The sequence below is a fragment of the Lingula anatina genome, chromosome 9 (genome assembly GCF_051362555.1).
Source record: "Lingula anatina isolate TDL-2025a chromosome 9, LinAna3.0, whole genome shotgun sequence".
In the NCBI taxonomy this organism is placed as follows: Eukaryota; Metazoa; Brachiopoda; class Lingulata; order Lingulida; family Lingulidae; genus Lingula; species Lingula anatina.
This window is the reverse complement of record NC_141775.1, coordinates 17196124-17218086: the sequence shown is the minus strand read 5'-3', so window position 1 is coordinate 17218086 and position 21963 is coordinate 17196124. Positions and strand designations below refer to the sequence as shown.

Sequence of the window (21963 nt, the reverse complement as noted above, 5' to 3'; positions counted from 1 at the left end):
ATAACTTTTTTTGCATAATTTTCTGCTTCTTCTTTCACAGCTGAAACAACGAACATTTTTAATGCACCGTGTACTGGATGTCAGCATCTGATGAACACCTAATATCATAAGTCAATCAATGTTAGGTAGCTTAGGCTCTAAAATCAGTTTAAAATATATACTTGCTATGTGTGTGTGTGTTCATCAAATTGATTAATCTTATTTCTTAATCTTCAGTTCCAACTTTGAGTGATTCTTGGGTAAGTACAAAAGTAGAGTGATGGCTAGTTCCTTCCTGCAGACGATATAAAACAAACGTTTAAAATAAGACTTAGACTGGGTTCCCACAGATTTAGATCGATCTATCTGGATCGACCTAACTCCCTGGGGTTCACGTTAAATTGCTGTCAGCTTCCGGGAGCCGAGCGCACTAAGGTTAATTACCCCCTTACAATTTTTAGTAGGTGGGACAGACAGTCAGGGTGACAGTAATTTAGTGAGACTCCCCAGGGGGCTAGATCGATCTAAATATCTGTGGGAATGGTCTGTTAGTTCTCTTTGGCTCTCTATGTTTGTACCTATGTATGTCTTTCTTATAAATTATACTACTATTATTATTCCAAAAATTCATACATTTAACCTATTCAGTAACAACTTCGAAACATGAAGCCAGCTGACCTTTTATAACTTCATGGGCAGATCCAGGATTATTTGAAGGGGGGGGGGGTGCCCCGTTTTTTTTTTTTTTTTTTTTTTTTTTTTTTTTTTTTTTTTTTTTAATGACAGACAGATGCTGAGCCGACTCTTGTCCCCTTGGTGTGGGGTTCGGTTCATTTGGAGGGCTAACTGTGTCATTTGGTGCAGTTTAGAACTGTGATTCAGCTCTTCAACAGTCTAATATCAAGAGAGGAACATCGGTGCGATTTTTTCCCAGAAACCAAGGGGGGATCAGCGACCCCCCTGACACCCCCTAAATCTCCCACTGAACGTTATGCTATATTGCTAACAAAATAAATTCTGGGATGCAAAATAGATTGATTTGGTATGAATCTCATTAGTATTAACGTCAGTTGATTATCCCAAGATTTCCCATGCCTCTAATTAGGCATTCTTTCAAATTATCATAAAGCTTTCTGATTGGTCAACTCCACTGACGCAATATTGTACTTGGAATGAAACAACTTATTTGATTGGTCCCTTATGATAGTAACCTCAACCCAGAACCTCTGATTGGTCAGTTTTATGAATGATGACATCAGATCACATGACATGTTATGAACAAGGATAACTTCAGTTGGGGCATTTCATCATTGATATGAAGATTTTTCTGCTGGATTGATGCTTTCCTCATCTGACAGGATACCAGTCGTCTCGTCTGGTTCTTGCTCAAGCAGACGATAATCCGGCTCTGCTCGGCTCTTCCATATCCCATAACCAAAGTAGATCAAAAATCCTGAAATCAGAAGACAGTCAGTTGAGACACTGGCAAACATACAAATGTGTCAGTTGAGATTGTGACAAATACCTGAATGTCTCAGTGGAGATTGTTTGGAGAGAAAAAGAGACTTACCTATCAGCATCCAGACTCCAAACCTTACCCAGGTCTGAACAGGAAGCTTTAACATGAGGAATATATTGATGAACATACTGATCACAGGCATCACTGGCACTCCAGGCACCTAGAGGATAGTAACAGGCACAAGTGTATATGTAATATTTATGCCCACACCTCTTCACCTATACACACACACACACTGAGCTCTCTATACATACTATCACTGTCAGCAACGAGAGCAAATATCATTATTAAGACAACCACCATTTAGGCCAGTGGATTTGTTTACAGATACAAAGGGTAGTATTTTTTCTTTAATCAACTGCTTATATTAAAATTGTTCATCTATAACAATCCAATGTCTGTGTTGCACATCTTCATAGTAATCAATTTCAATATTAGCTGTTGATTGGAGAAAAGGTTAATTTATTCTTATAACATAACCCAGCTGGAGAATTTTTCACAGAAAAAACTGGCCTTTAAAATTCTCTATCTCCACATAAACACATACTGACACACCCACACGTACAAATACACAAACACACACACACACACACACACACAGTAAGCCAATCCGACTCAAGTCTTACCAGAAATGTGACACATCTTTTGTTTTGTGGCTGTATCCAGATGACAATGACCAGGAGAATCAGTGGCACCACTAATATCACCAGTAGTAGAATGGCCCACCACTGGGCGTTTGCTAGATACTGCTGGGCGTAGATGATCACAGCGCTGATACCCGCCACCAGAAACCCTGGAAGTTTATTATAACAACATGGAAAACCGTGTTATAAATGTAAAATTTTATCACAACAACAAGATTTTGGATAATTAAAAAACAAAAAAAAAATCCAACAGACATCTCAAAGGTTAGATATCAAAGCCAGTTTACTAGACCATTGTTTTTCTATAAACTGTGGGTTTTGCATACATTTTGTTAGAAATAAATTGAAAATTACTGAAAAAATTATCACCATTTATTTACTTATATACTCATTAAATCATTGACTATATCCTTTATCTAATTATACATTCCTTTTTCTAATTGCTATATAATACTGTGTGTCTTGGAAGCTGATTACCTATAATTAACACTGCGAAGGCTACAATGGTGGATGTTAAATCCGTGGGGTTAGGTCTAGTTCTCACAAAAGCTGTCCTAATAATATCCTTTAAGAGAGGGACGCCAGTGTAATAGCGCTCTTGTCCTCCTAGGTCAACACTATTGGAGAGAATGTCCTCTTTATCTGGGCGATATCTTAATATTAACACACAGGCTCCTACTAGTGTATAGGCAAGAAGTGTTCCTATGGACATCATATTGACCAGTTCTGTTAAATCAAACAACATGGCCATACAACCTGAAATTTAATACCATATATATTTTATTGTGTTCTTTTTAGATTTATTGCATGTCATGACAATTTTTCATATTCATAGTCAAACAAATATAACAAGAAAGACCAACAAAAAAGTAAGTTAAAAATTATAACAAATCAAAAACTCTACAATAAAATGATTGATGGAGATTCAAAAAAGGACACTTAAGACGTAGAGTTTACCAGATAAAATCCCTGATATCGCAGTGGCAAGTAATGGCGTGTGAAACCTGGGGCTGATGTCAGCCAGGAACCAGAAGAGGAGGCCATCTTGTGCCATGGCGTAGATCACACGAGGCATCGGGAACATAGCACCAAGTAAACTGGAAAAAATGGTGGGTGCTGATTATACAGTTAAACTTCTAATTCATATCCAGGCTGATATCCAACTTCAAAGTTGAAACTTGGTACAAAAAGGCAACTTTATCTTAGATACAAAATTTTGTTTTACTGTTATGTAAGTGATTCATGCTACCCCTCCCAAATACACATATAACACAAATTACTATGAGCAAAATAAGACAAATCCGGTTCATTTTTTTTTCATCCCTGTACTTCACATATTAAATGCATTTTAGGTTGAATAATTTAACCGTTAGAAAGTGATGAAGACATTAATGTGGCATTTTGTTTGTACTTTGAAAATACATAAATAAATCAATCAATACATATTATATTACAACCTTACAATATTTTTAGAATATTGCATAATTAAATAATTAATAATTAATAAAAAATATTGCACAGTCAGTAAAATAAATCTACTACCTTGTAGACAGTCCACATATGGCGCCTACTGCTATGATATACTTGGCGACAGTCCAGCCCACGTCATCAAATACCACGGGCAGTGGTGCACTGGAGTCAAGGTCATAGTACGGCCACATCAAGGTCAAGATGGCAGATATCCCAAAATATGCAGCAAAACAGGCCAGCAGTGACACTATAATGCTGATGGGGATGGCCTTTTGGGGGTTTTGTACCTCTTCACCTGAAAGAAAAAACACCAGTTTGTCACTGTGTTGTATAATCATCAGCTTCTCTATATACTGCTCAATGCCCGGAGATTGCCTGTAAGTTTGTTAATCTGACTGCATTCAGCAAAAGTCCCCCAGGAGCTAGTGCACATTAGCTTGGCGACAGAGTGAAGAGTTCCTTAGTTGAATGATTGTGTTATGTACATCAAAGTCAATACAAGGTGGGGTTCACACTGCTTGCCTTTCTCTATGAAGGAGATGAGCTGATCTTTATGGGTCCTTCCTGTCCAGAAATGATATCATTTCTCTAAGAAAGAATACAAACAGAGCTGAAGATCTTGGAGTTATAATTCACAATCACAAGCATTACCTGCTGGGGCAGTACAGTCTAAACTAACAAACTACTTTTTATGAGCAGATTTCAAAGGTTTTAAATCCCTGGTAATAATGCTTTACCCACCTGTTGTGGAGGTTTAGTCAGAGCATACAGTCAACAATGTTAAATAAACAGAATTCATAGGTTTTAAAATCCCACGTATTCCATGCTTTACCCACCAGTTGTAGCAATGGAATCAAAGCCAAAAAAACAATGTTAGTAAACAAAATTCACAGATTTTAAAATCTCAGGTATTGCAAGTTTACTTACCTGTTGTAGCAATCCCACGCATGGCATGTTTTGTCCAGCTGTTATAGAAATACAGTACAAAGCCAACAATTTTGTAAATTAACAGAATCATTATGTAAATCAAGTTTCACCAACCAGTCGAAGCAATCTTGATTATACCTGCCGTTGCTTTGCTGTACAGGCTTTCTACTTAACTGATTTGCTCCATTGTTTCCTGTTGTTGCGATACAGTCAAAGCCAACTAATAACAATTTAGTAAAGAGAATTCTCAGATATTTCAAGTTTCACCCACCTGTTGTAGCGATACAGTCAAAGCCAACAAATGCATAAAAACAGGTGGCAGCACCAGACAGGGTACCGGAGATGCCGTAGGAGAAGAAGCCGCCATGCCCAAATGGTTCTGTGGGATCTGTGTAATTTGGTACCTGTAAATGACATATTAAGTGAGTGAACTTCAGATATTCTTACAACAAACATTAATTTTTCTAGAAATTTCATCAGCTACACTCAGATTTATTTGGAAATGCTTTAATCTGATTAGTAGCTGTCATTTTAAAGAAACTACTTCTATTATAATAATTGCAATGTACTCTAACAGATATTCAAGTTACTGTAGTTTAAAAACTCTGTTTTCAAATAAATACAGAAAGTACAAATAGAGGTTGTTATAGCCATCACTACAAACCTGATTTTCACTTATATTCCAGTTTTTAAAATCTGCTTTAAAACATCCACACACAACAACGTAGGTGACCACCAGCAGGTTGACCCCCGTGAAGATATTGTTGACGAAGGAAGACTCTTTAACACCTATGGCTAATATCACTGAAATAAAACACAGTTAGGAAAAAAAATTAATTAAATTCACTACGTTTTTAAACCTAAAATATTGCCCAACTTCAGTATAGGAGAATTTTGAAGGGGTGCACTGGAACATGGCGACTACAGAACTATATCAGTGCTCTTATTGAAGTATCTTGGGACAAACAAACTTAACATTTGGTGTAAAAGTTAAGACAATCTGTAAAGCTTTCTTTTGTGTAATTAAGAGAGCCAAGGATTTAGGAGAGGAGAGGGAGTGACCCTGATGGCACAAGACCCCCCCCCGTCCTTTAGTTTACTACAGAACCATCTTCTACGTAATGTGGTCTAAATACGTAGGACAACTTTTCTATTCCTTTCAACTAGAACACAGTCACAATTTTATTATTATATTTATTTTCTTTTTTTTTTTTAATGTCAGTTTTTTTTGTTTTGTAATTTCCTACTCATCAGGACACCATTCAGTACCATTGAATTATGGGAGCAATCATTAAAACAACCCACTAATTTAAAGAGAAAAAAAATTAGCCTACCAGTCAAAAGTAATGTTATTGCTAAGGCAAAGAAGTCTGGGTACTTGGACAGATATGGGACGTCTATGTGAACGTACTGGGAGAAGAATTTCTCTATAGCGCCTCCAATTAGAGTGTCGAAATAGGCGCTCCACGCCCGCGCCACACTGGCGGTACCTGGTGGAGGGAATATGATATATTAACATGGTGAACTGGAATATCAATATTAGATTTATCATTTTTCAATTAAACTTAAATTAATATTATACAACATCATTATTTTTATCATTATAATAACAATTGTCATTATTATAATAGGATTTTAAATAGTACATGGGATGAAAAGAGATCAATTCCCATCACTGTTAATAAAAATAGTAAATAGATGAAATAAAATAAACATCAACCAATTCACATATTATTTCAAAATACTCAGTTATATAATATAATAAAATAAAAAAATAAAATAAAATAAAACAAAATAAATCAGGGAGTTTGCCAATACCTATGACATATTCTAAGATAAGATTCCAGCCAATGATAAAGGCCCATAATTCCCCCACTGTGACATAACTGTATACATAGGCTGACCCTGTCTTAGGAACCCTGGCCCCAAACTCTGCATAACACATGCCTGGAAAATAAGGAATGAGATCAAATACAAAACAAGTTTTATTTTTTTAATTTAGATCAAAGACAGTGTACAAGTGTGTGAGCTGTGACAGTGTGTTAGGTTTTTTTTTTCTTTTTTTTTTTGTGAAATGGAATTTCTTTTACCCTCTGTACTGCATACCTGCCAAAACTGAGGCCACGGCTGCGATGAAGAATGATAAGACAACTGAAGGTCCAGCCGTCTCCTTGGCAACCTGCCCGGCAACCACATAGATACCAGCTCCCAGGGTACTCCCAATACCTGGAAATATAAACATGTTTAATATAGAAAGTAAAATGAATGTGAACACAGTTTTTTAATGTTAACACTGGACCCATGACAACTACCTGGAAAACTGAAGCTGAGACAATAAAGTTTTACTTGAATATGTTCAATGGTTTCAGTCAATAAACATGTGGAACTGGTGCCTTGAAGGACAAATAGAGTAAAATTAGTGATAAAAGTGGACCCTGTATATAGAACCTTGAGAATACAAGTGCCTATGCCATGCAGTTCCCATACAAAAGGTTATTTACTAGTACTAGAACATTACTAGTACATAATACGATGGAACACCACATTCAAAACTAATGGGGGGGATTGGGATTGTGGGGTGAGGATTGGGGGCGGGGACTGGCGTAAGGATGGGGGGTGGGGGGTGAGGATGGGAGTGGGGGTGGGAGTAAGGATGGGGGGTGGGGGTGAGGTTGGGGGGGTGGGTGGTGGCAAGGAAGGTAATATTATCAGTAATATTATCACCCAATGCAATCTACTAAAAAAGACTAAAAATATAATCCACAATAATAAACTTACCTAAGAAAGTAAGATCTAGGGTTGAAAGACATCTGTGAAGTTTTGTATCTTCCACATTCTCTAAGTCGACGTGCTTACGCCGTAGTAACTTACGCAAAAAGTTACTCATACTGATCTGAAAAACCGAACATTATCATCATTAGCATCATCATCATCATTAAACTTTTCAATTCTGACACTTATTCCATTTCAAAATGTGTGTCCAAGTACCCTGAAGTTCATGTAAAATAGAGTTTAATCTCCTATAACTGCTACATATACCACTGGAATCAGGATGTAATGAAAATAAATGGAGAGAGAGAGAGAGAGAGAGAGAGAGAGAGAGAGAGTTTAATGTGCCTGTTCTGCTGTCCTTCCCATTACTTTGAGAACGAAATGTTTAACAGCTTCTGCTGAGTATCATATAATATTGCCAATCCTGCTCATGGCTGGTACATAATAGATACCTCACAGCTATTGTGCAAGCTCAAAATATGAATCCAACCCTGACAATGATTATGTAATTGATACTGCCCTAATAGGTACTATGACAGAACAAAATACATAATGTATGCAGTTTACATGGTCACATATAGACTGGCCATATTCATAATGTTATCACTTGTAGATTTATATAACCGGCAGATAAAATTACCACAGTATGTTGCATTTAACCAATAGTACAATTGTATACATATGTTTCAACATATGACATCAATATAATATACATCTACATGTACCTTGTATTGTGACCCTGTATGCACAATTAACGAGTATAATTTTATAAACCGTATCTTAGCCACTCGTTCACTGTAATTTTTTTTGTCACACTGTATCATACCGGGTATTTATTTCTAAAACTGTCACTAGATAATAAAATCGATTTAAAAAAAATATAAAACATGACTACAACTTCTAAAATTAACAATATGAATGTTGTCTACTGTACAATATCTACAAAATAAACCTTTACTGATATAATTTTACATGTTAATTGTTACCAATAAATAAATAAATAAATGATATTTCTGCCCTAGCTTCACAGCAGTCATTGAGAAGTTACTGTGCCTACAGTTTATAAAAATTCTATAATATCTTGGTTGCTTATATTGTGAATATAATTTTAAACCATCCAGGTCTGCAGTGTTGTTGTACAGGGGCTACTTCAGTGTATCTCATGTCACGATGACCTGTGAGTTAACCGTGCAGTCTACCTGAGACCAGCAAGTGCCCCCCTCCCCCCCCCCCCCCTCCGCCTCTCCTTTCAAGCTCACTCAACAGGGAAATCATCAGTGCTAGCAGAGATGACAGGATAATGATACTTAATAACCACCCACAGAAATCAAACAAAGAACCAGTGTGACATACAGCAATGATAGTCCGCTCGCTACATGTAGGAACTGTAGTACATGTACGTTCCCCATTACTTTGCACAGGTGACATTAAATACGTTCCACATATGATACGAACTGCATTAATTCTCTAACCCTATATAACCCGTACTAATACTACCACCACTAATAGTGCTACATATGGGAGCTCGGGCTTCCATTCCTAGGACTACCAATTTCCTGCCATACGGATGCTGAAAATGTGCAAAAGATACGACAATGAGTGATTTTTATAACATGAACACTAAACTTGAAATTAAGTTGAGGACTTACAAGTTATGTGTACTTGGCCTGAGCGGTTTATTCAGCGTCCTCCGTGATCTGTCGCATTCTAAGACATTTCTCCCCAATTACCATCGAGTAATTTCACATATGGTCTCTTCTGCTAGTTTCTGACTGACTTAAATCCGGATCAGAAGGTGTGCATGACCTATTTCGTCATGTGATCATTGCTGTGTACAAACACTCCTACTCGCTCGCAAAGTCCAGAAATAATAAAGTAGTGACCTCGCTTTCAATCATGTTCCACTTAAATAAAGAAAAACATTTTGACCGAAACGAGACAAAGCTTTGGATTGCTACCATGTTTCAGGCAGCTTTTTTTCCGGGTCAGTGTATACGTGCACGAATGATGATTGCATTTTTTCACCATATTTTTGTAAAAAAAGGAATGTAAACATATCGACTACAACGTATGATAATATATTCAACATAAAAAAGAGAAAATGAATAAGAGAAGCCGCAGTATTTGTTGCATGCCTATTTCTTGTAAAATACTCAATCACAACTTTACGACTCGCGTACAATAACTTCCGCTATCATACAGGCATGGCGGAAAGACGAAAAAAGCAAAAGAGAAAAGATGAGGTAAGATTACTAATTTAAAGTACATATCGAGAATTTTATTTTATTACAGGCAATAATATCTACAGAAGAACGCTTCTAGTCAAAATAATAGCACACCGAGGTTTATTTCGTTCTGAACAAAGCAAGTTAACTGCAGCATTTGTTAGTACATATGTCCACGTCAGACAAGATTTCTGCTTCCTCAGCGACTAAACAGCTGTTTGAAGTTTTTTTATTTTCTTTATCATTAGCTCAGGGTACTTGTTTTTGCACCTGTTTGATTTTGTTGCTTGGAGATATTGCAGCGTATCCTTGGACTTTGTTACTGATTAGAATTGTTTAGAATGATTAAATTATATGTTCAAACATTGGTCAAACATTTGCATATTGTTTTTAAAATTAAGAATTAAAAGATAAAATAAATAAAATAAAAAATAGATGTATGTAATTAGCCAGAAATTTGAAATGGAAAGGGGGATAAATAAGTGGATTTCCTGACTAAAAGAAAATAAAAACATATGTTTAGATGTATAAACGTGTGGAAATAAATCATATTAAAGGTGTGCTATTTTCTTCCAGGGGGAGTCAGAAAAGCCCACAAAAGAAGAATATGCTGTGGGAAAATATCTTCGTTTTAACGTCCCCTGTAAAGAAGGCAAGCTGATGGGAATGGATGTGAAATATTTCATAGGTAATCATTGAGGAGTGGCCATAATATCCCCCCCCCCACCTCTCCCCTGTTTTTCCAATGTTAATGGAAGCAATTTATTCACTGGAGAATATCCGAAACATATTTCTGTAGACTTAATTTTTTTCACTTATTTATAATTTTGTTTATTTTTTGGTAGTGGGAGGGTATTTTTACTGTGTGTAGGGAAAATGTAAGGACTAGGTAAAAATGTCTGGTGTTGAAAAAATATTTATTTCTTTTAAAGTATATGTAAAAAATTTAGGATGTCATCCTTTTCACCAGTGTGAACTGAATGCATGTTGCAGGTCATGCCAAAATCATGAAATTGTTCACTTTCAGCAGAAAGTTTGTTTGCTTTTATTCAATACAAAAGTGTTCATGAATTACTGTAACATTGTCTTTCAGCAAAAGATGCAGTGGATAAACTTCTGGACTCCAAATGGACCAAAGGAGACCATGCATTGTTTACAACGAGAGAGTCTTGTGTAGACTATTGCCATAAGTAAGTGAATAAGCAGGAACTGGAGTGAAGTGATGGTTGTTTCACTTATTAAATAGCCCACTAACTTTCGGCATGTAGCATAAATAAAGCAGATGACCAGTGTCATAGTTTATTATATTATATTATTATAACTTAGCCTGTAGCCAATATTTTGAAAGGAAGAGGAGTTTGTTTCCTTAAAAAAAGTGGACCTTGTTGACAAGGACAGAACCTTGATTTTTGTTTGGTTCAGAGTTGACCTCTTCTAGCCAGAAGGACAGTTTTGTCCCCTCCCCCCAAAATAAATAAATGAATAAATAAGTAAAAAAAAAAAAAAAACTTTGATTCCCAGGATATTTCCTTGCAATGAGTTTTTAATCACTAGTGGGCTGGATTTGGTCTTAAAGTGCAATTTAAGATCACAAGTGCTCTTACACGATCTTAATCATTACGGCAGTAGTCTTAAAATGGACTGAATCTGCTTTTAAGGTCAAAAATGATCTAACATCTACTTAAGTGGTCAAGCAGTTTCCTCCCCTCACAACAGGAGAATGTGATAATTAAGGGTTTTATGAGGAAACTGCTCGCTCCAATCCTTTATTTTGATGTATTTTCTTGCCTCATGAGAGAGGAAAGTTCCGAGTCTGGAATTAGGTCACGATTTCAACAAGGATTCATTTTCAAATCGTATTCGTTTCGATAGCTTCCAGAATACCACGAATCGTTCACGAATTTTTTAACGAATCGAAGACGAAAAAAATTTCGGCGTCGAAAACATTCGAGAATACCGCCCCGGGAGACAACTTAATTGGCTGTTATTAGAAGTGCTGTGATATACAGCAGGAGACCAGTCACAGCTGTCAGCTCCTGTCACTCATCTCATCCTCAGTCCTGGAATAGATTCTGAAACATATCTATGGTCTTTATGCAGTATTTAACAAATAGAATAGATAACATCAGCTGGGTGACCGTGAGGTTAAGTCTCAATTGTGTGTATAAAGTGAAAATTTTGAACAGATGGTCATTATCAACAGACTGTACAGATAAATGTCCATCAGAATGTACTGAATGTAGTAGACTATAGTATGTGTTAATGATCTCACTAGAGTGTGTTTTCCCCCAGCTTGGTGATAAAGTAATACTGAATGAAGTAGACTATAGTATGTGTTAATGATCTCACTAGAGTGTGTTTTCCCCCAGCTTGGTGATAAAGTAATACTGAATGAAGTAGACTATAGTATGTGTTAATGATCTCACTAGAGTGTGTTTTCCCCCAGCTTGGTGATAAAGTAATACTGAATGAAGTAGACTATAGTATGTGTTAATGATCTCACTAGAGTGTGTTTTCCCCCAGCTTGGTGATAAAGTAATACTGAATGAAGTAGACTATAGTATGTGTTAATGATCTCACTAGAGTGTGTTTTCCCCCAGCTTGGTGATAAAGTAATACTGAATGAAGTAGACTATAGTATGTGTTAATGATCTCACTAGAGTGTGTTTTCCCCCAGCTTGGTGATAAAGTAATACTGAATGAAGTAGACTATAGTATGTGTTAATGATCTCACTAGAGTGTGTTTTCCCCCAGCTTGGTGATAAAGTAATACTGAATGAAGTAGACTATAGTATGTGTTAATGATCTCACTAGAGTGTGTTTTCCCCCAGCTTGGTGATAAAGTAATACTGAATGAAGTAGACTATAGTATGTGTTAATGATCTCACTAGAGTGTGTTTTCCCCCAGCTTGGTGATAAAGTAATACTGAATGAAGTAGACTATAGTATGTGTTAATGATCTCACTAGAGAGTGTTTTCCCCCAGCTTGCTGATAAAGTAATACTGAATGAAGTAGACTATAGTATGTGTTAATGATCTCACTAGAGAGTGTTTTCCCCCAGCTTGCTGATAAAGTAATACTGAATGAAGTAGAGTACATGTTAATGATCTGATAAGAGTGTTATTTTTCCCTCAGCTTGCTGATGAAGGGCATGTTCCACCGTGCTGCTAAGGTGGAGAAGAAAGACAAAAAGAAGAAAAAGAAGGCGTTGGAAAGTGGAGAGGACACTGGACTGGATGAGGTGTAGTAGTTTAGATCTACTTTTTAAATTGTGTTGTGATGTTTGCAATAATAACAATAATAATAAAACACACCCCCACACACACACACAAAACACAGACACATATGTCCCTGCAGTGTTATGGAGACTGTTTTGTGGTATAGTTTAGTGTAGAAATTTCCCTAGGTAGTGGCTGGTTTGAATGGCAGGTATGTGGTTGTGGTCTCAGTTACAGAGAAGATAAAGGTCAACTTCTACACTGTGAAATTAAAATCCATTTGTCGCATCTGTTGATGTACTCGCATGTGTGGAGGTCTGAAACTAAAGAAGCTGGCTCGCACCATCCCTGCAGCTCAGGGGAATGGAGAAAATGATGATAGAAATGTTTTTAGAATTGAACATTGGTAGGATATTAAGAATGGCAAACCTAAATAATGAACACAAATATCGTGAGAATTTTGAGAATGGCAAATCTTTGATTTCCAAACTAATTTCTTTTCTATCTTTATTTTATGTCTCATTTCGTAGGAAAAGAAATCAAAGAAAAAGGGAAAGAAAGAAGCAGAGGAAGACAAAGAAGGAAAGAAAGGAGAAAAAGAGAAGACAGAGGAATCCAAGTCCTCAAAAAAGAAAAAGAAAGCTGAAAAGGAGGAAAAAGAAGAGAAAGAGAAAAAGAAGGTGAAGTATTTCCGGACTGTTACTTCTGTTAGCTGTTATATCTGAGACAGGTTATTTCCAGAGCTGGTGATTTACTTGTGCTACATTCACAGTCTCTTAGATACAGTGCTACGCATAAGAAACAAACAACAACAACAACAAAAAAAAAAATGCATCTATTATTTATTTGCCCCAAGAACTTCAAAAGGAACAAAAAGATGAAAACTGCAGCTTCAGTTTATAAATGTTTTATTTTATTTTTCAGGATGGAGAGAAAGAAAAGAAAAAGAAAGAAAGAATTATAAAACTTCATGTGGACGACATAGATCAGATGTTTTTGGATGGGGATGAAATGTACGTCTGGGTCTACGATCCTGTCTCTCCGAAAACATTCATCATTGGTCTTTTATTGGGTGAGTTTAGAAAACAGTCATAAAAAAATTGTCATTGGGCTTTATTGGTGATATGATATTTTTTAGGTACAAAAGAAGGTGCATTAAAAAATGAAAAGCAGTCCTGTTTAGATCATTGCATATTGTGCATTAAATCTCATACATGCTAAAGTGTTGAGTATATCTTCGTCCACTTATCAAAATATACCCTTTCATTCATTCTCTGTGTGTGTGTTACAGTGCTGGGGTCCATAGCCGTGTGTTTATTTCCACTATGGCCGCCAGAGGTCCGCCTGGGTGTCTACTACCTGAGTTTAGCGGCTGCGGGGTTCATTGGGTGTATTCTCGGCCTAGCTGTGGGTGAGTAGACACAGTAAAGTGTCACAGTTTAGCCTGTCCAGTAAAATTTGAGACCTGGTATATGTAATGAAACATTGTATTGCTAGGCTCTCTATAATTCTCTATAATTGTTGTTATAACTCCATGGCAGGACCTGTAAAAATGACTTTAATTTAGATTCAATATAGTTTTTTTTCCATGTAAGATTTGTCAAAAAAATATATTTAACCAAAAGAACACAACGAGCCTTGGTGAAAAATATTGCAGACTCGGTCACTCTTTGTCACTCTGTATTCTTTAATTAAAGGAATTGACATCTTTCTTGTTTTTCTTGCAGTGCGTGCCATCTTGTTTGGGATAATCTGGGCGGTGACTTTTGGACACCATCATCTGTGGATCTTGCCTAACTTAACCGAGGATGTCGGCTTCTTTGACTCTTTTAAACCTTTATACACATACGAATACAGACCAGCAGTGAAAACAGGAGATTCAGAAGGAAAGAAAGAGCAGAAGGACAAATCAAAAGAAAAAGAATCAGATAAAAAAGACTGAAAAGAAAAAGAAAGAGAAGTCTTCAGACAAGGAGGAAGAAAGTGAAGCTGACTCCAAAAAGATAGATGGCGCTGGTAGTGAAGAGGAGCCGGAGGAGGAGAGTGGGTCTGGGTCAGAAGGAAAAGAGAATGGTTTTGAGGTAGTGGACAAGGAGGAAGTCACAGACAGTGACAAGGAGTAGACTTACACAATGGTATTTTATTTAACAAAAAAAAAAAATGAAAGAAGACATACTACAAACCATGGTTACGGGATCATAGTATGATAGTACTGATGCATTCTTGGATACACATAACATAACAATGTCCTACATAACATTTTTTTTTCTTAACAAGACACCTGCTCCTCAGTTATATTCACTTTTCCAGTTTGAAGTCATCATAGAATTAAATAAAAATAGAAACTTTGATATTCAGAGTAGAAATATATGTTTGAGTTGAAAAGCTGTGTTAAATGAAGGTTAAGTATTCAGAAGTGGTGTGATAAGAACAAGTGGTGACTCAATGTGTTCATCCTTGAAAACACTGTTGACGCCAGGAGAGATGAACAACCAGGTTCTGAACATAATCTCAATGTTGATCTGAAGTCCATTACCTTCAAATCAAATAATTCTAACTGTGGGTAGAAATGTTTTATAAATCTCAGACCTCTTTTTTTTTTTTTTTTTACACACAAATATTCTCCTTCACCATGCAGTTAAGTACAATGTTTTAAGCACAGGTAGTTTTCTCTCTTGCATAGAGCAGTTGGAAGACTTTATAGAAACTGAATGGTGCTTGAGAAATGACAGTAAAATTACAGTGTACACTTCCTTAAAACATGTCACATTATTTTTGTTTGGTGAAGAAATTTGAGAAAGTTTCAAAACTTCTGACTGGAGGCCTATATTTCAGTATGGATCACAGTGAAATATACACAAATATGGACTTGGGTTATTATAATTATACATAATTTTTTTTTAATTCAGGTAATATACACCACTTTGTAATAAGGCATATATATTAGTGAACTTGCCAAAAATTACTATATGTAAAATGCAAGCATTTTGTAAAGTTGGACTAACTTGTAGTGTAATATAATTAAAGAGATCCCTCTGCTGATTGATGTATTGTGAAGGTTTATTTCCCAAATACCCAGTCACTGTTAAGCTGTAAACTTGGTGATATGACTGTTACAGAAGTTGTCCTATGAACAGAGATTATCTGAATTAATAAATTGTAATCAAACAAGCATTGTTAAACCATGGAGCCTGAGTCTACTTCAATTAACTGATAGCATTCAATTTATTTGTAGAAAACTTAGGTGGCGGGACCGGTGCCACACGTTTTTACAGCTGGGATAAAATGTAATTTTTTTTTGTTTAATATATAAGAAATGAAACTAACTTCTGTTTACATTACTAGGTTATTACATTGGGTTATTTTGGTTTATTTTCAGAAATGGCCATCGTGAACACAATAAAAAAGTCTTGCATTTTAGTTTCAGGAATGTGGAGAACAGGCAAGATTAAGGAAAGCGGCATTTTTATTTATTTATGGGGTCTATGTATAAAAAGGCAAGATCATTCATTAACATTAGTGTTTGTTTTCTTGACAATTCATAGAATAAACTATTGATGTCATTTTCTTTGAAGTTCTATGAAAATCAAAATTCTGTGGACACTACAAGATAAAATATAAGAAAAGGCTCATCTGCTGCAATTAATCTCTTTGCCAGGTCAAAGTTATAAGCATTGTTTAATGACCAAAAAAAAAAAAAAAAAAAAAAAATCAGTCGGCATATATTTTTTCAACATTTGAGATGTCACTAGTCTAGGTTTCTCTTGCTCTGGCTCTAAGGCGACATCTCACAGTGCGTTTTGTCTTATCTAGCACAATGGCTTAGTAGCGCTACTTGAAGCGTTCGCACAGTGCGTTCTACCTACTCTAGCACAACGTCTAAGAATTTCTACTTGATGCTTTCTCGCAATGCGTTTTATCTTCCCTAGCACAATACCTAAGTACGTCATCTTGGAAGATTCGTCATAAATAGCTGTATAGATCTAGTGCACAAAAATAGGTAAGTCTAAAACAAAGGAGAACATTTACTTTAGGTAATCGTGTAAAAAGAGTGAATACGTTTCATCACTATGATAGTAGTAAAAATCCCCTTGTTACAAGTTAAACAAGTCCTCCCATGAGATTACTCAACTCTAGATTATATTTCCACGGGCGCCGTGCGATGAAATTGTCCGTACTATTTTATTTTATTTTATTTTATTTTATTTTATTTTATTTTATTTTATTTATTTATTTATTGAAATCGTAAGGAGCTACGGGCTACGCCGAGTATGTCTACATTACATTGCCTTAAATCCGTACGATTCCGTGCGATTTTGCACGGCCACCGTCTACCTCCGCTCAGACGCCGTGCGAAGAGGGTATTACGGACAGTATACGTGCACTGTACTTGCATCGCATTTCAACCTTCACTTGGGTCACTAAGCTACTGACCAAGATGGCCGACGGTCCATCGAAATATTTCATGTGGATAATTTCTCAGTTTGTGACAAATGAGTCATAGGTGGATTTAGGGGGTTATCAGGGGGTCCTGACACCCCCCTCTCGATTTCTGAATAAGTCACACCAATGGTCCCCTCTTTAAATTAGAATTTTGACTAGTATAGGTGAATTTTAGTTCTAAACCGTACCAAATGGCACCGTTCGCTCTCTAAAATACTAAAATTTTTAGGGGCCTAGCGGACCCCGAGCCTTACGCCATGTGAAGGGAGAGACGAGTGTCGGCTTCATATCCGAAGCCTGTCATTCCTAAAAACGGACCCCCCCCCCTTTAAATAATCCTCGATCCGCCCCTGGCAGTATTATTACTACAGTTGTACTTGCAGAAATATGTGGTGAATTCTGCTATCTTTTCTGCTTTGATGATGCAGTGTAGATATGGGAATATCTCTAGCTATATTTTTATAATAGCCCAAGCATTTATAAAAGGGAAATGATATTTAAATTTTGAAAATAATAACTTTCACACAAGGTAGGCTAAATACACTCGAGTGTATATTTATGTAATGCTGTTGATAGAGACGAATCTGCGAATTGATTTCTTAACTGTTTTCCTAACTTAATTAGAATTTTTGAGAACAACCCTGTATTGTATTTTAAATCACGTTTTTATATTAAACAAACAAACAAAACAATAGACCGCACCGTGCGTCATTCCTTGCCAAGTCGTATTATCCACGCCCCCCCCCCCCCCCCCACCCACCCACCCACCCACCCACCCAAGCACAGCTAACGGTGTTATACACCAGCTCTTTGGTCCACCCGGTATTATCAGCCTACAAACTTCACTGGTCATGAAAACAAAAAGTAAGAAAAAAACATTAAAAAGTTAAAACATAATTGTAGATTTTAGAATGCACACAGCCCGCTGCAGTAATTCTAGTCCACGTTTCTTATTTTGATAAGCTGTATGCAGCCGGTGACCTTATCGCTGTATATCTGGTCATTTCTACTCTCCACTTTAATTTCTGTCTCCACAAACATTTGGGTAAAAATTGAGAGACAGTGTTTATCGCAATTAATTGGGAACTAAAGAAAATGATCCCGCCTCCACAGCGAAATCTGTTGCCAAGCGGGTTGAATTCCCTGATTATCTGCTCTACTTCGCGTAAAGCTCAGTGCAGCGTACTTTATAACGTATTGTATTCTGTGGAGAGATTCCAATTAGACTACCGTATCCTGATGATCGTTTAGCGGCCCTGTTATTATCTACTTTGTCTCGTTGAATTTGTTTCGATATTCAAGCGTGTAATCATCTCTTGGTATTCGAGTAAAGTGATAACAAAATGACCACCTCAAATGTACCGTCCAGTAGAGCGCAAAGGATGGTATCGCTATTGAAGATGTCCAGTCGCCATGCAACCAATTGTAAAGAAAGTGGCATTCTGTTATTTCTTGTCAAGAAAATCTCACATTTTTTTTACTACGAGGCGGTTTCAAAATATACATGTGCTGGTTTTCAAAGCATTCATGTGCTACATGTAATTACAATTTCAAAGGGGGAATATATTTGATTTTTACCGATATATCTGATAAAGAGGAAAAATAGCTTAATAACAAACAGTAAATAGCACAACCCTCGTTAAAAAGTTATAGATTTACCAATAATTTGTATGCACGTGTGCCTTAAATGTAAACGAAACCCCGTTTCCAAACCATACCCATATGTTAGTGTAATAAAATTATAAATAATAATTGTTAAACGTGAAAAGTTTATGCTACTTATTTAAGAGTGTGAGAGATTTTAAATTTGTCTACTGGTAGGTATATAACGCAAGCAACGTCACTATTCTCTTGATGCCAAGAAGGTCACATGATCACTGTCTTTGGCTTTCAGCATTTAAGAGACCTCGACTGATTTAACTAAGATGTAGTCGTGAAATTCTAGACTACATCGAGGTTAAATTCGAGTTTTCCAAGAGACGCTACGCAGAAATGTCGAGTGAAGCGAGATATGTTTGGGTAGCGGCTCGAGGTTGTCCTCGATCTTCAATGAAGCTTGGCTAAATGGACAGGCTTCAGTGATTATCATGTCGCCATGGTCTTATAACATATTCCCTAGGTATGTATGGGCGTATTCCCGGAGCTTTTAGATCGATCTATCCCCGCGGGGAGTCTCACTAGATTACTGTCAGATAATCCTGCTTAAATGTCCGTCCCGCCTACTACAAGCTGTAAGGGGGTAATTAACTTTCGTGCCCGCTCGGCTGACAGCTATTTAGCGTGAACCCCTAGGGAGTTAGGTCCATCTAAAGTAGATCGATCTAATCTCTGGAAATGGGGTCTATGTCATGATAGCGTCCGTTGATAGAAAACAGTCATAAAACAATTGTCATTGGGCTTTATTGGTGATGTGATATTTTTTAGGTACAAAAGAAGGTGCATTTAAAAAATGAAAAGCAGTCCTGTTTAGATCATTGCATATTGTGCATTAAATCTCATACATGCTAAAATGTTGAGTATATCTTCTTCCACTCATCAAAATATACCCTTTGATTCATTCTCTGTGTGTGTGTTACAGTGCTGGGGTCCATAGCCGTGTGTTTATTTCCACTATGGCCGCCAGAGGTCCGCCTGGGCGTCTACTACCTGAGTTTAGCAGCTGCAGGGTTCATTGGGTGTATTCTCGGCCTAGCTGTGGGTGAGTAGACACAGTAAAGTGTCACAGTTTTGCCTGTCCAGTAAAATTTGAGACCTGGTATTTGTAATAATACGTTGTAATGCTAGGCTCTCTTTAATTCTCTATAATTGTTGTTATAACTCCATGGCAGGACCTGTAAAAATGACTTTAATTAAGATTCAAAATAGTTTTTTCCAAGTAAGATTTGTCAAAAAAATATATTTAACCAAAAGAACACAACGGGCCTTGGTGAAAAATATTGCAGACTCAGTCACTCTTTGTCACTCTGTATTTTTTAATTAAAGGAATTGACATCATTCTTGTTTTTCTTGCAGTGCGTGCCATCTTATTTGGAATAATCTGGGCGGTGACTTTTGGACACCATCATCTGTGGATCTTGCCTAACTTAACCGAGGATGTCGGCTTCTTTGACTCTTTTAAACCTTTATACACATATGAATACAGACCATCCGTGAAAACAGTAGATTCAGATGGGAAGAAAGAGCAGAAGGACAAATCAAAAGAAAAAGAATCGGATAAAAAGACTGAAAAGAAAAAGAAAGAGAAGTCTTCAGACAAGGAGGAAGAAAGTGAAGCTGACTCCAAAAAGATAGATGGCGCTGGTAGTGAAGAGGAGCCGGAGGAGGAGAGTGGGTCTGGGTCAGAAGGAAAAGAGAATGGTTTTGAGGTAGTGGACAAGGAGGAAGTCACAGACAGTGACAAGGAGTAGACTTACACAATGGTATTTTATTTAACAAAAAAAAAAAAAAAAATGAAAGAAGACATACTACAAACCATGGTTACGGGATCATAGTACGATAGTACTGATGCATTCTTGGATACACATAACATAACAATGTCCTACATAACATTTTTTTTTCTTAACAAGACACCTGCTCCTCAGTTATATTCACTTTTCCAGTTTGAAGTCATCATAGAATTAAATAAAAATAGAAACTTTGATATTCAGAGTAGAAATATATGTTTGAGTTGAAAAGCTGTGTTAAATGAAGGTTTAGTATTCAGAAGTGGTGTGATAAGAACAGGTGGTGACTCAATGTGTTCATCCTTGAAAACACTGTTGACGCCAGGAGAGATGAACAACCAGGTTCTGAACATAATCTCAATGTTGATCTGAAGTCCATTACCTTCAAATCAAATAATTCTAACTGTGGGTAGAACTGTTTTATAAATCTCAGACCTCTTTTTTTTTTTTTAACAAAAATATTCTCCTTCACCATGCAGTTAAGTACAATGTTTTAAGCACAGGTAGTTTTCTCTCTTGCATAGAGCAGTTGGAAGACTTTATAGAAACTGAATGGTGCTTGAGAAATGACAGTAAAATTACAGTGAAGACTTCCTTAAAACATGTCACATTATTTTTGTTTGGTGAAGAAATTTGAGAAAGTTACAAAACTTCTGACTGGAGGCCTATATTTCAGTATGGATCACAGTGAAATATAGACAAATATGGACTTGGGTTATTATAATTATACATAATTTTTTTTTTTAATTGAGGTAATATACACTACTTTGTAATAAGGCACATATATTAGTGAACTTGCCAAAAATTACTATATGTAAAATGCAAGCATTTTGTAAAGTTGGACTAACTTGTAGTGTAATATAATTAAAGAGATCTCCCTGCTGATTAATGTTTTGTGAAGGTTTATTTCCCAAATCCCCAGTCACTGTTAAGCTGTAAACTTGGTGATATGACTGTAGTTGTCCTATGAACAGAGATTATCTGAATTAATAAATTGTAATCAAACAAGCATTGTAAAACCATGGAGCCTGAGTCTACTTCAATTAACTGATAGCATTCAATTTATTTGTAGAAAACTTAGGTGGTGGGACCGGTGCCACACATTTTTACAGCCGGCATAAAATGTAATTTTTTTGTTTACTACATAAGAAATGAAACTAACTTCTGTTTACATTACTAGGTTATTACATTGGGTTATTTTGGTTTATTTGCAGAATTGGCCATCATGAACACAATAAAAAAGTCTTGCATTTTAGTTTCAGGAATGTGGAAAACAGGCAAGATTAAGGAAAGCAGCATTTTTTATTTATTTATCATTATTT

At 36.4% G+C, this 21963-nt stretch overlaps 2 protein-coding genes across 3 annotated transcripts in view; one reads left to right on the top strand and one right to left on the bottom strand.

Annotated features, from left to right (window-relative positions):
• Nucleotides 1-9170, bottom strand: part of LOC106175231 (cationic amino acid transporter 2-like) — a 9224-nt gene extending 54 nt beyond the window's left edge. Inside the window, exons 1-13 of the mRNA XM_086995171.1 lie at nucleotides 8961-9170; nucleotides 7318-7432; nucleotides 6646-6765; nucleotides 6358-6486; nucleotides 5874-6029; nucleotides 5204-5343; nucleotides 4811-4943; nucleotides 3685-3907; nucleotides 3100-3239; nucleotides 2620-2898; nucleotides 2125-2291; nucleotides 1550-1658; nucleotides 1-1432 (exon numbers count right to left, since the gene is read on the bottom strand). The exon at nucleotides 1-1432 is cut by the window's left edge and continues 54 nt beyond it. Of these exons, the coding sequence (XP_086851297.1) occupies nucleotides 1287-1432; nucleotides 1550-1658; nucleotides 2125-2291; nucleotides 2620-2898; nucleotides 3100-3239; nucleotides 3685-3907; nucleotides 4811-4943; nucleotides 5204-5343; nucleotides 5874-6029; nucleotides 6358-6486; nucleotides 6646-6765; nucleotides 7318-7426 (1851 nt within the window). The 5' untranslated portion in view covers nucleotides 7427-7432; nucleotides 8961-9170 and the 3' untranslated portion in view covers nucleotides 1-1286. The remainder of the gene's footprint in view (nucleotides 1433-1549; nucleotides 1659-2124; nucleotides 2292-2619; nucleotides 2899-3099; nucleotides 3240-3684; nucleotides 3908-4810; nucleotides 4944-5203; nucleotides 5344-5873; nucleotides 6030-6357; nucleotides 6487-6645; nucleotides 6766-7317; nucleotides 7433-8960) is intronic.
• Nucleotides 9171-9299: 129 nt separating this feature from the next.
• LOC106157177 (translocation protein SEC62-like) lies at nucleotides 9300-20857 on the top strand. 2 transcript variants are annotated; one of them, XM_086995172.1, is made up of 8 exons: nucleotides 9300-9554; nucleotides 10113-10224; nucleotides 10630-10726; nucleotides 12673-12778; nucleotides 13286-13435; nucleotides 13680-13827; nucleotides 19777-19896; nucleotides 20211-20857. In XM_086995172.1, exons 1-8 carry the CDS (start codon nucleotides 9516-9518, stop codon nucleotides 20603-20605), a joined length of 1167 nt encoding a protein of 388 aa, XP_086851298.1. In that variant the 5' UTR covers nucleotides 9300-9515; the 3' UTR covers nucleotides 20606-20857. The 2 variants fall into 2 exon arrangements, with proteins under 2 accessions (XP_086851298.1, XP_086851299.1); XM_086995173.1 differs by lacking the exons at nucleotides 19777-19896; nucleotides 20211-20857 and adding exons at nucleotides 14047-14166; nucleotides 14483-14972.
• The last annotated feature ends 1106 nt before the right edge of the window (nucleotides 20858-21963 follow it).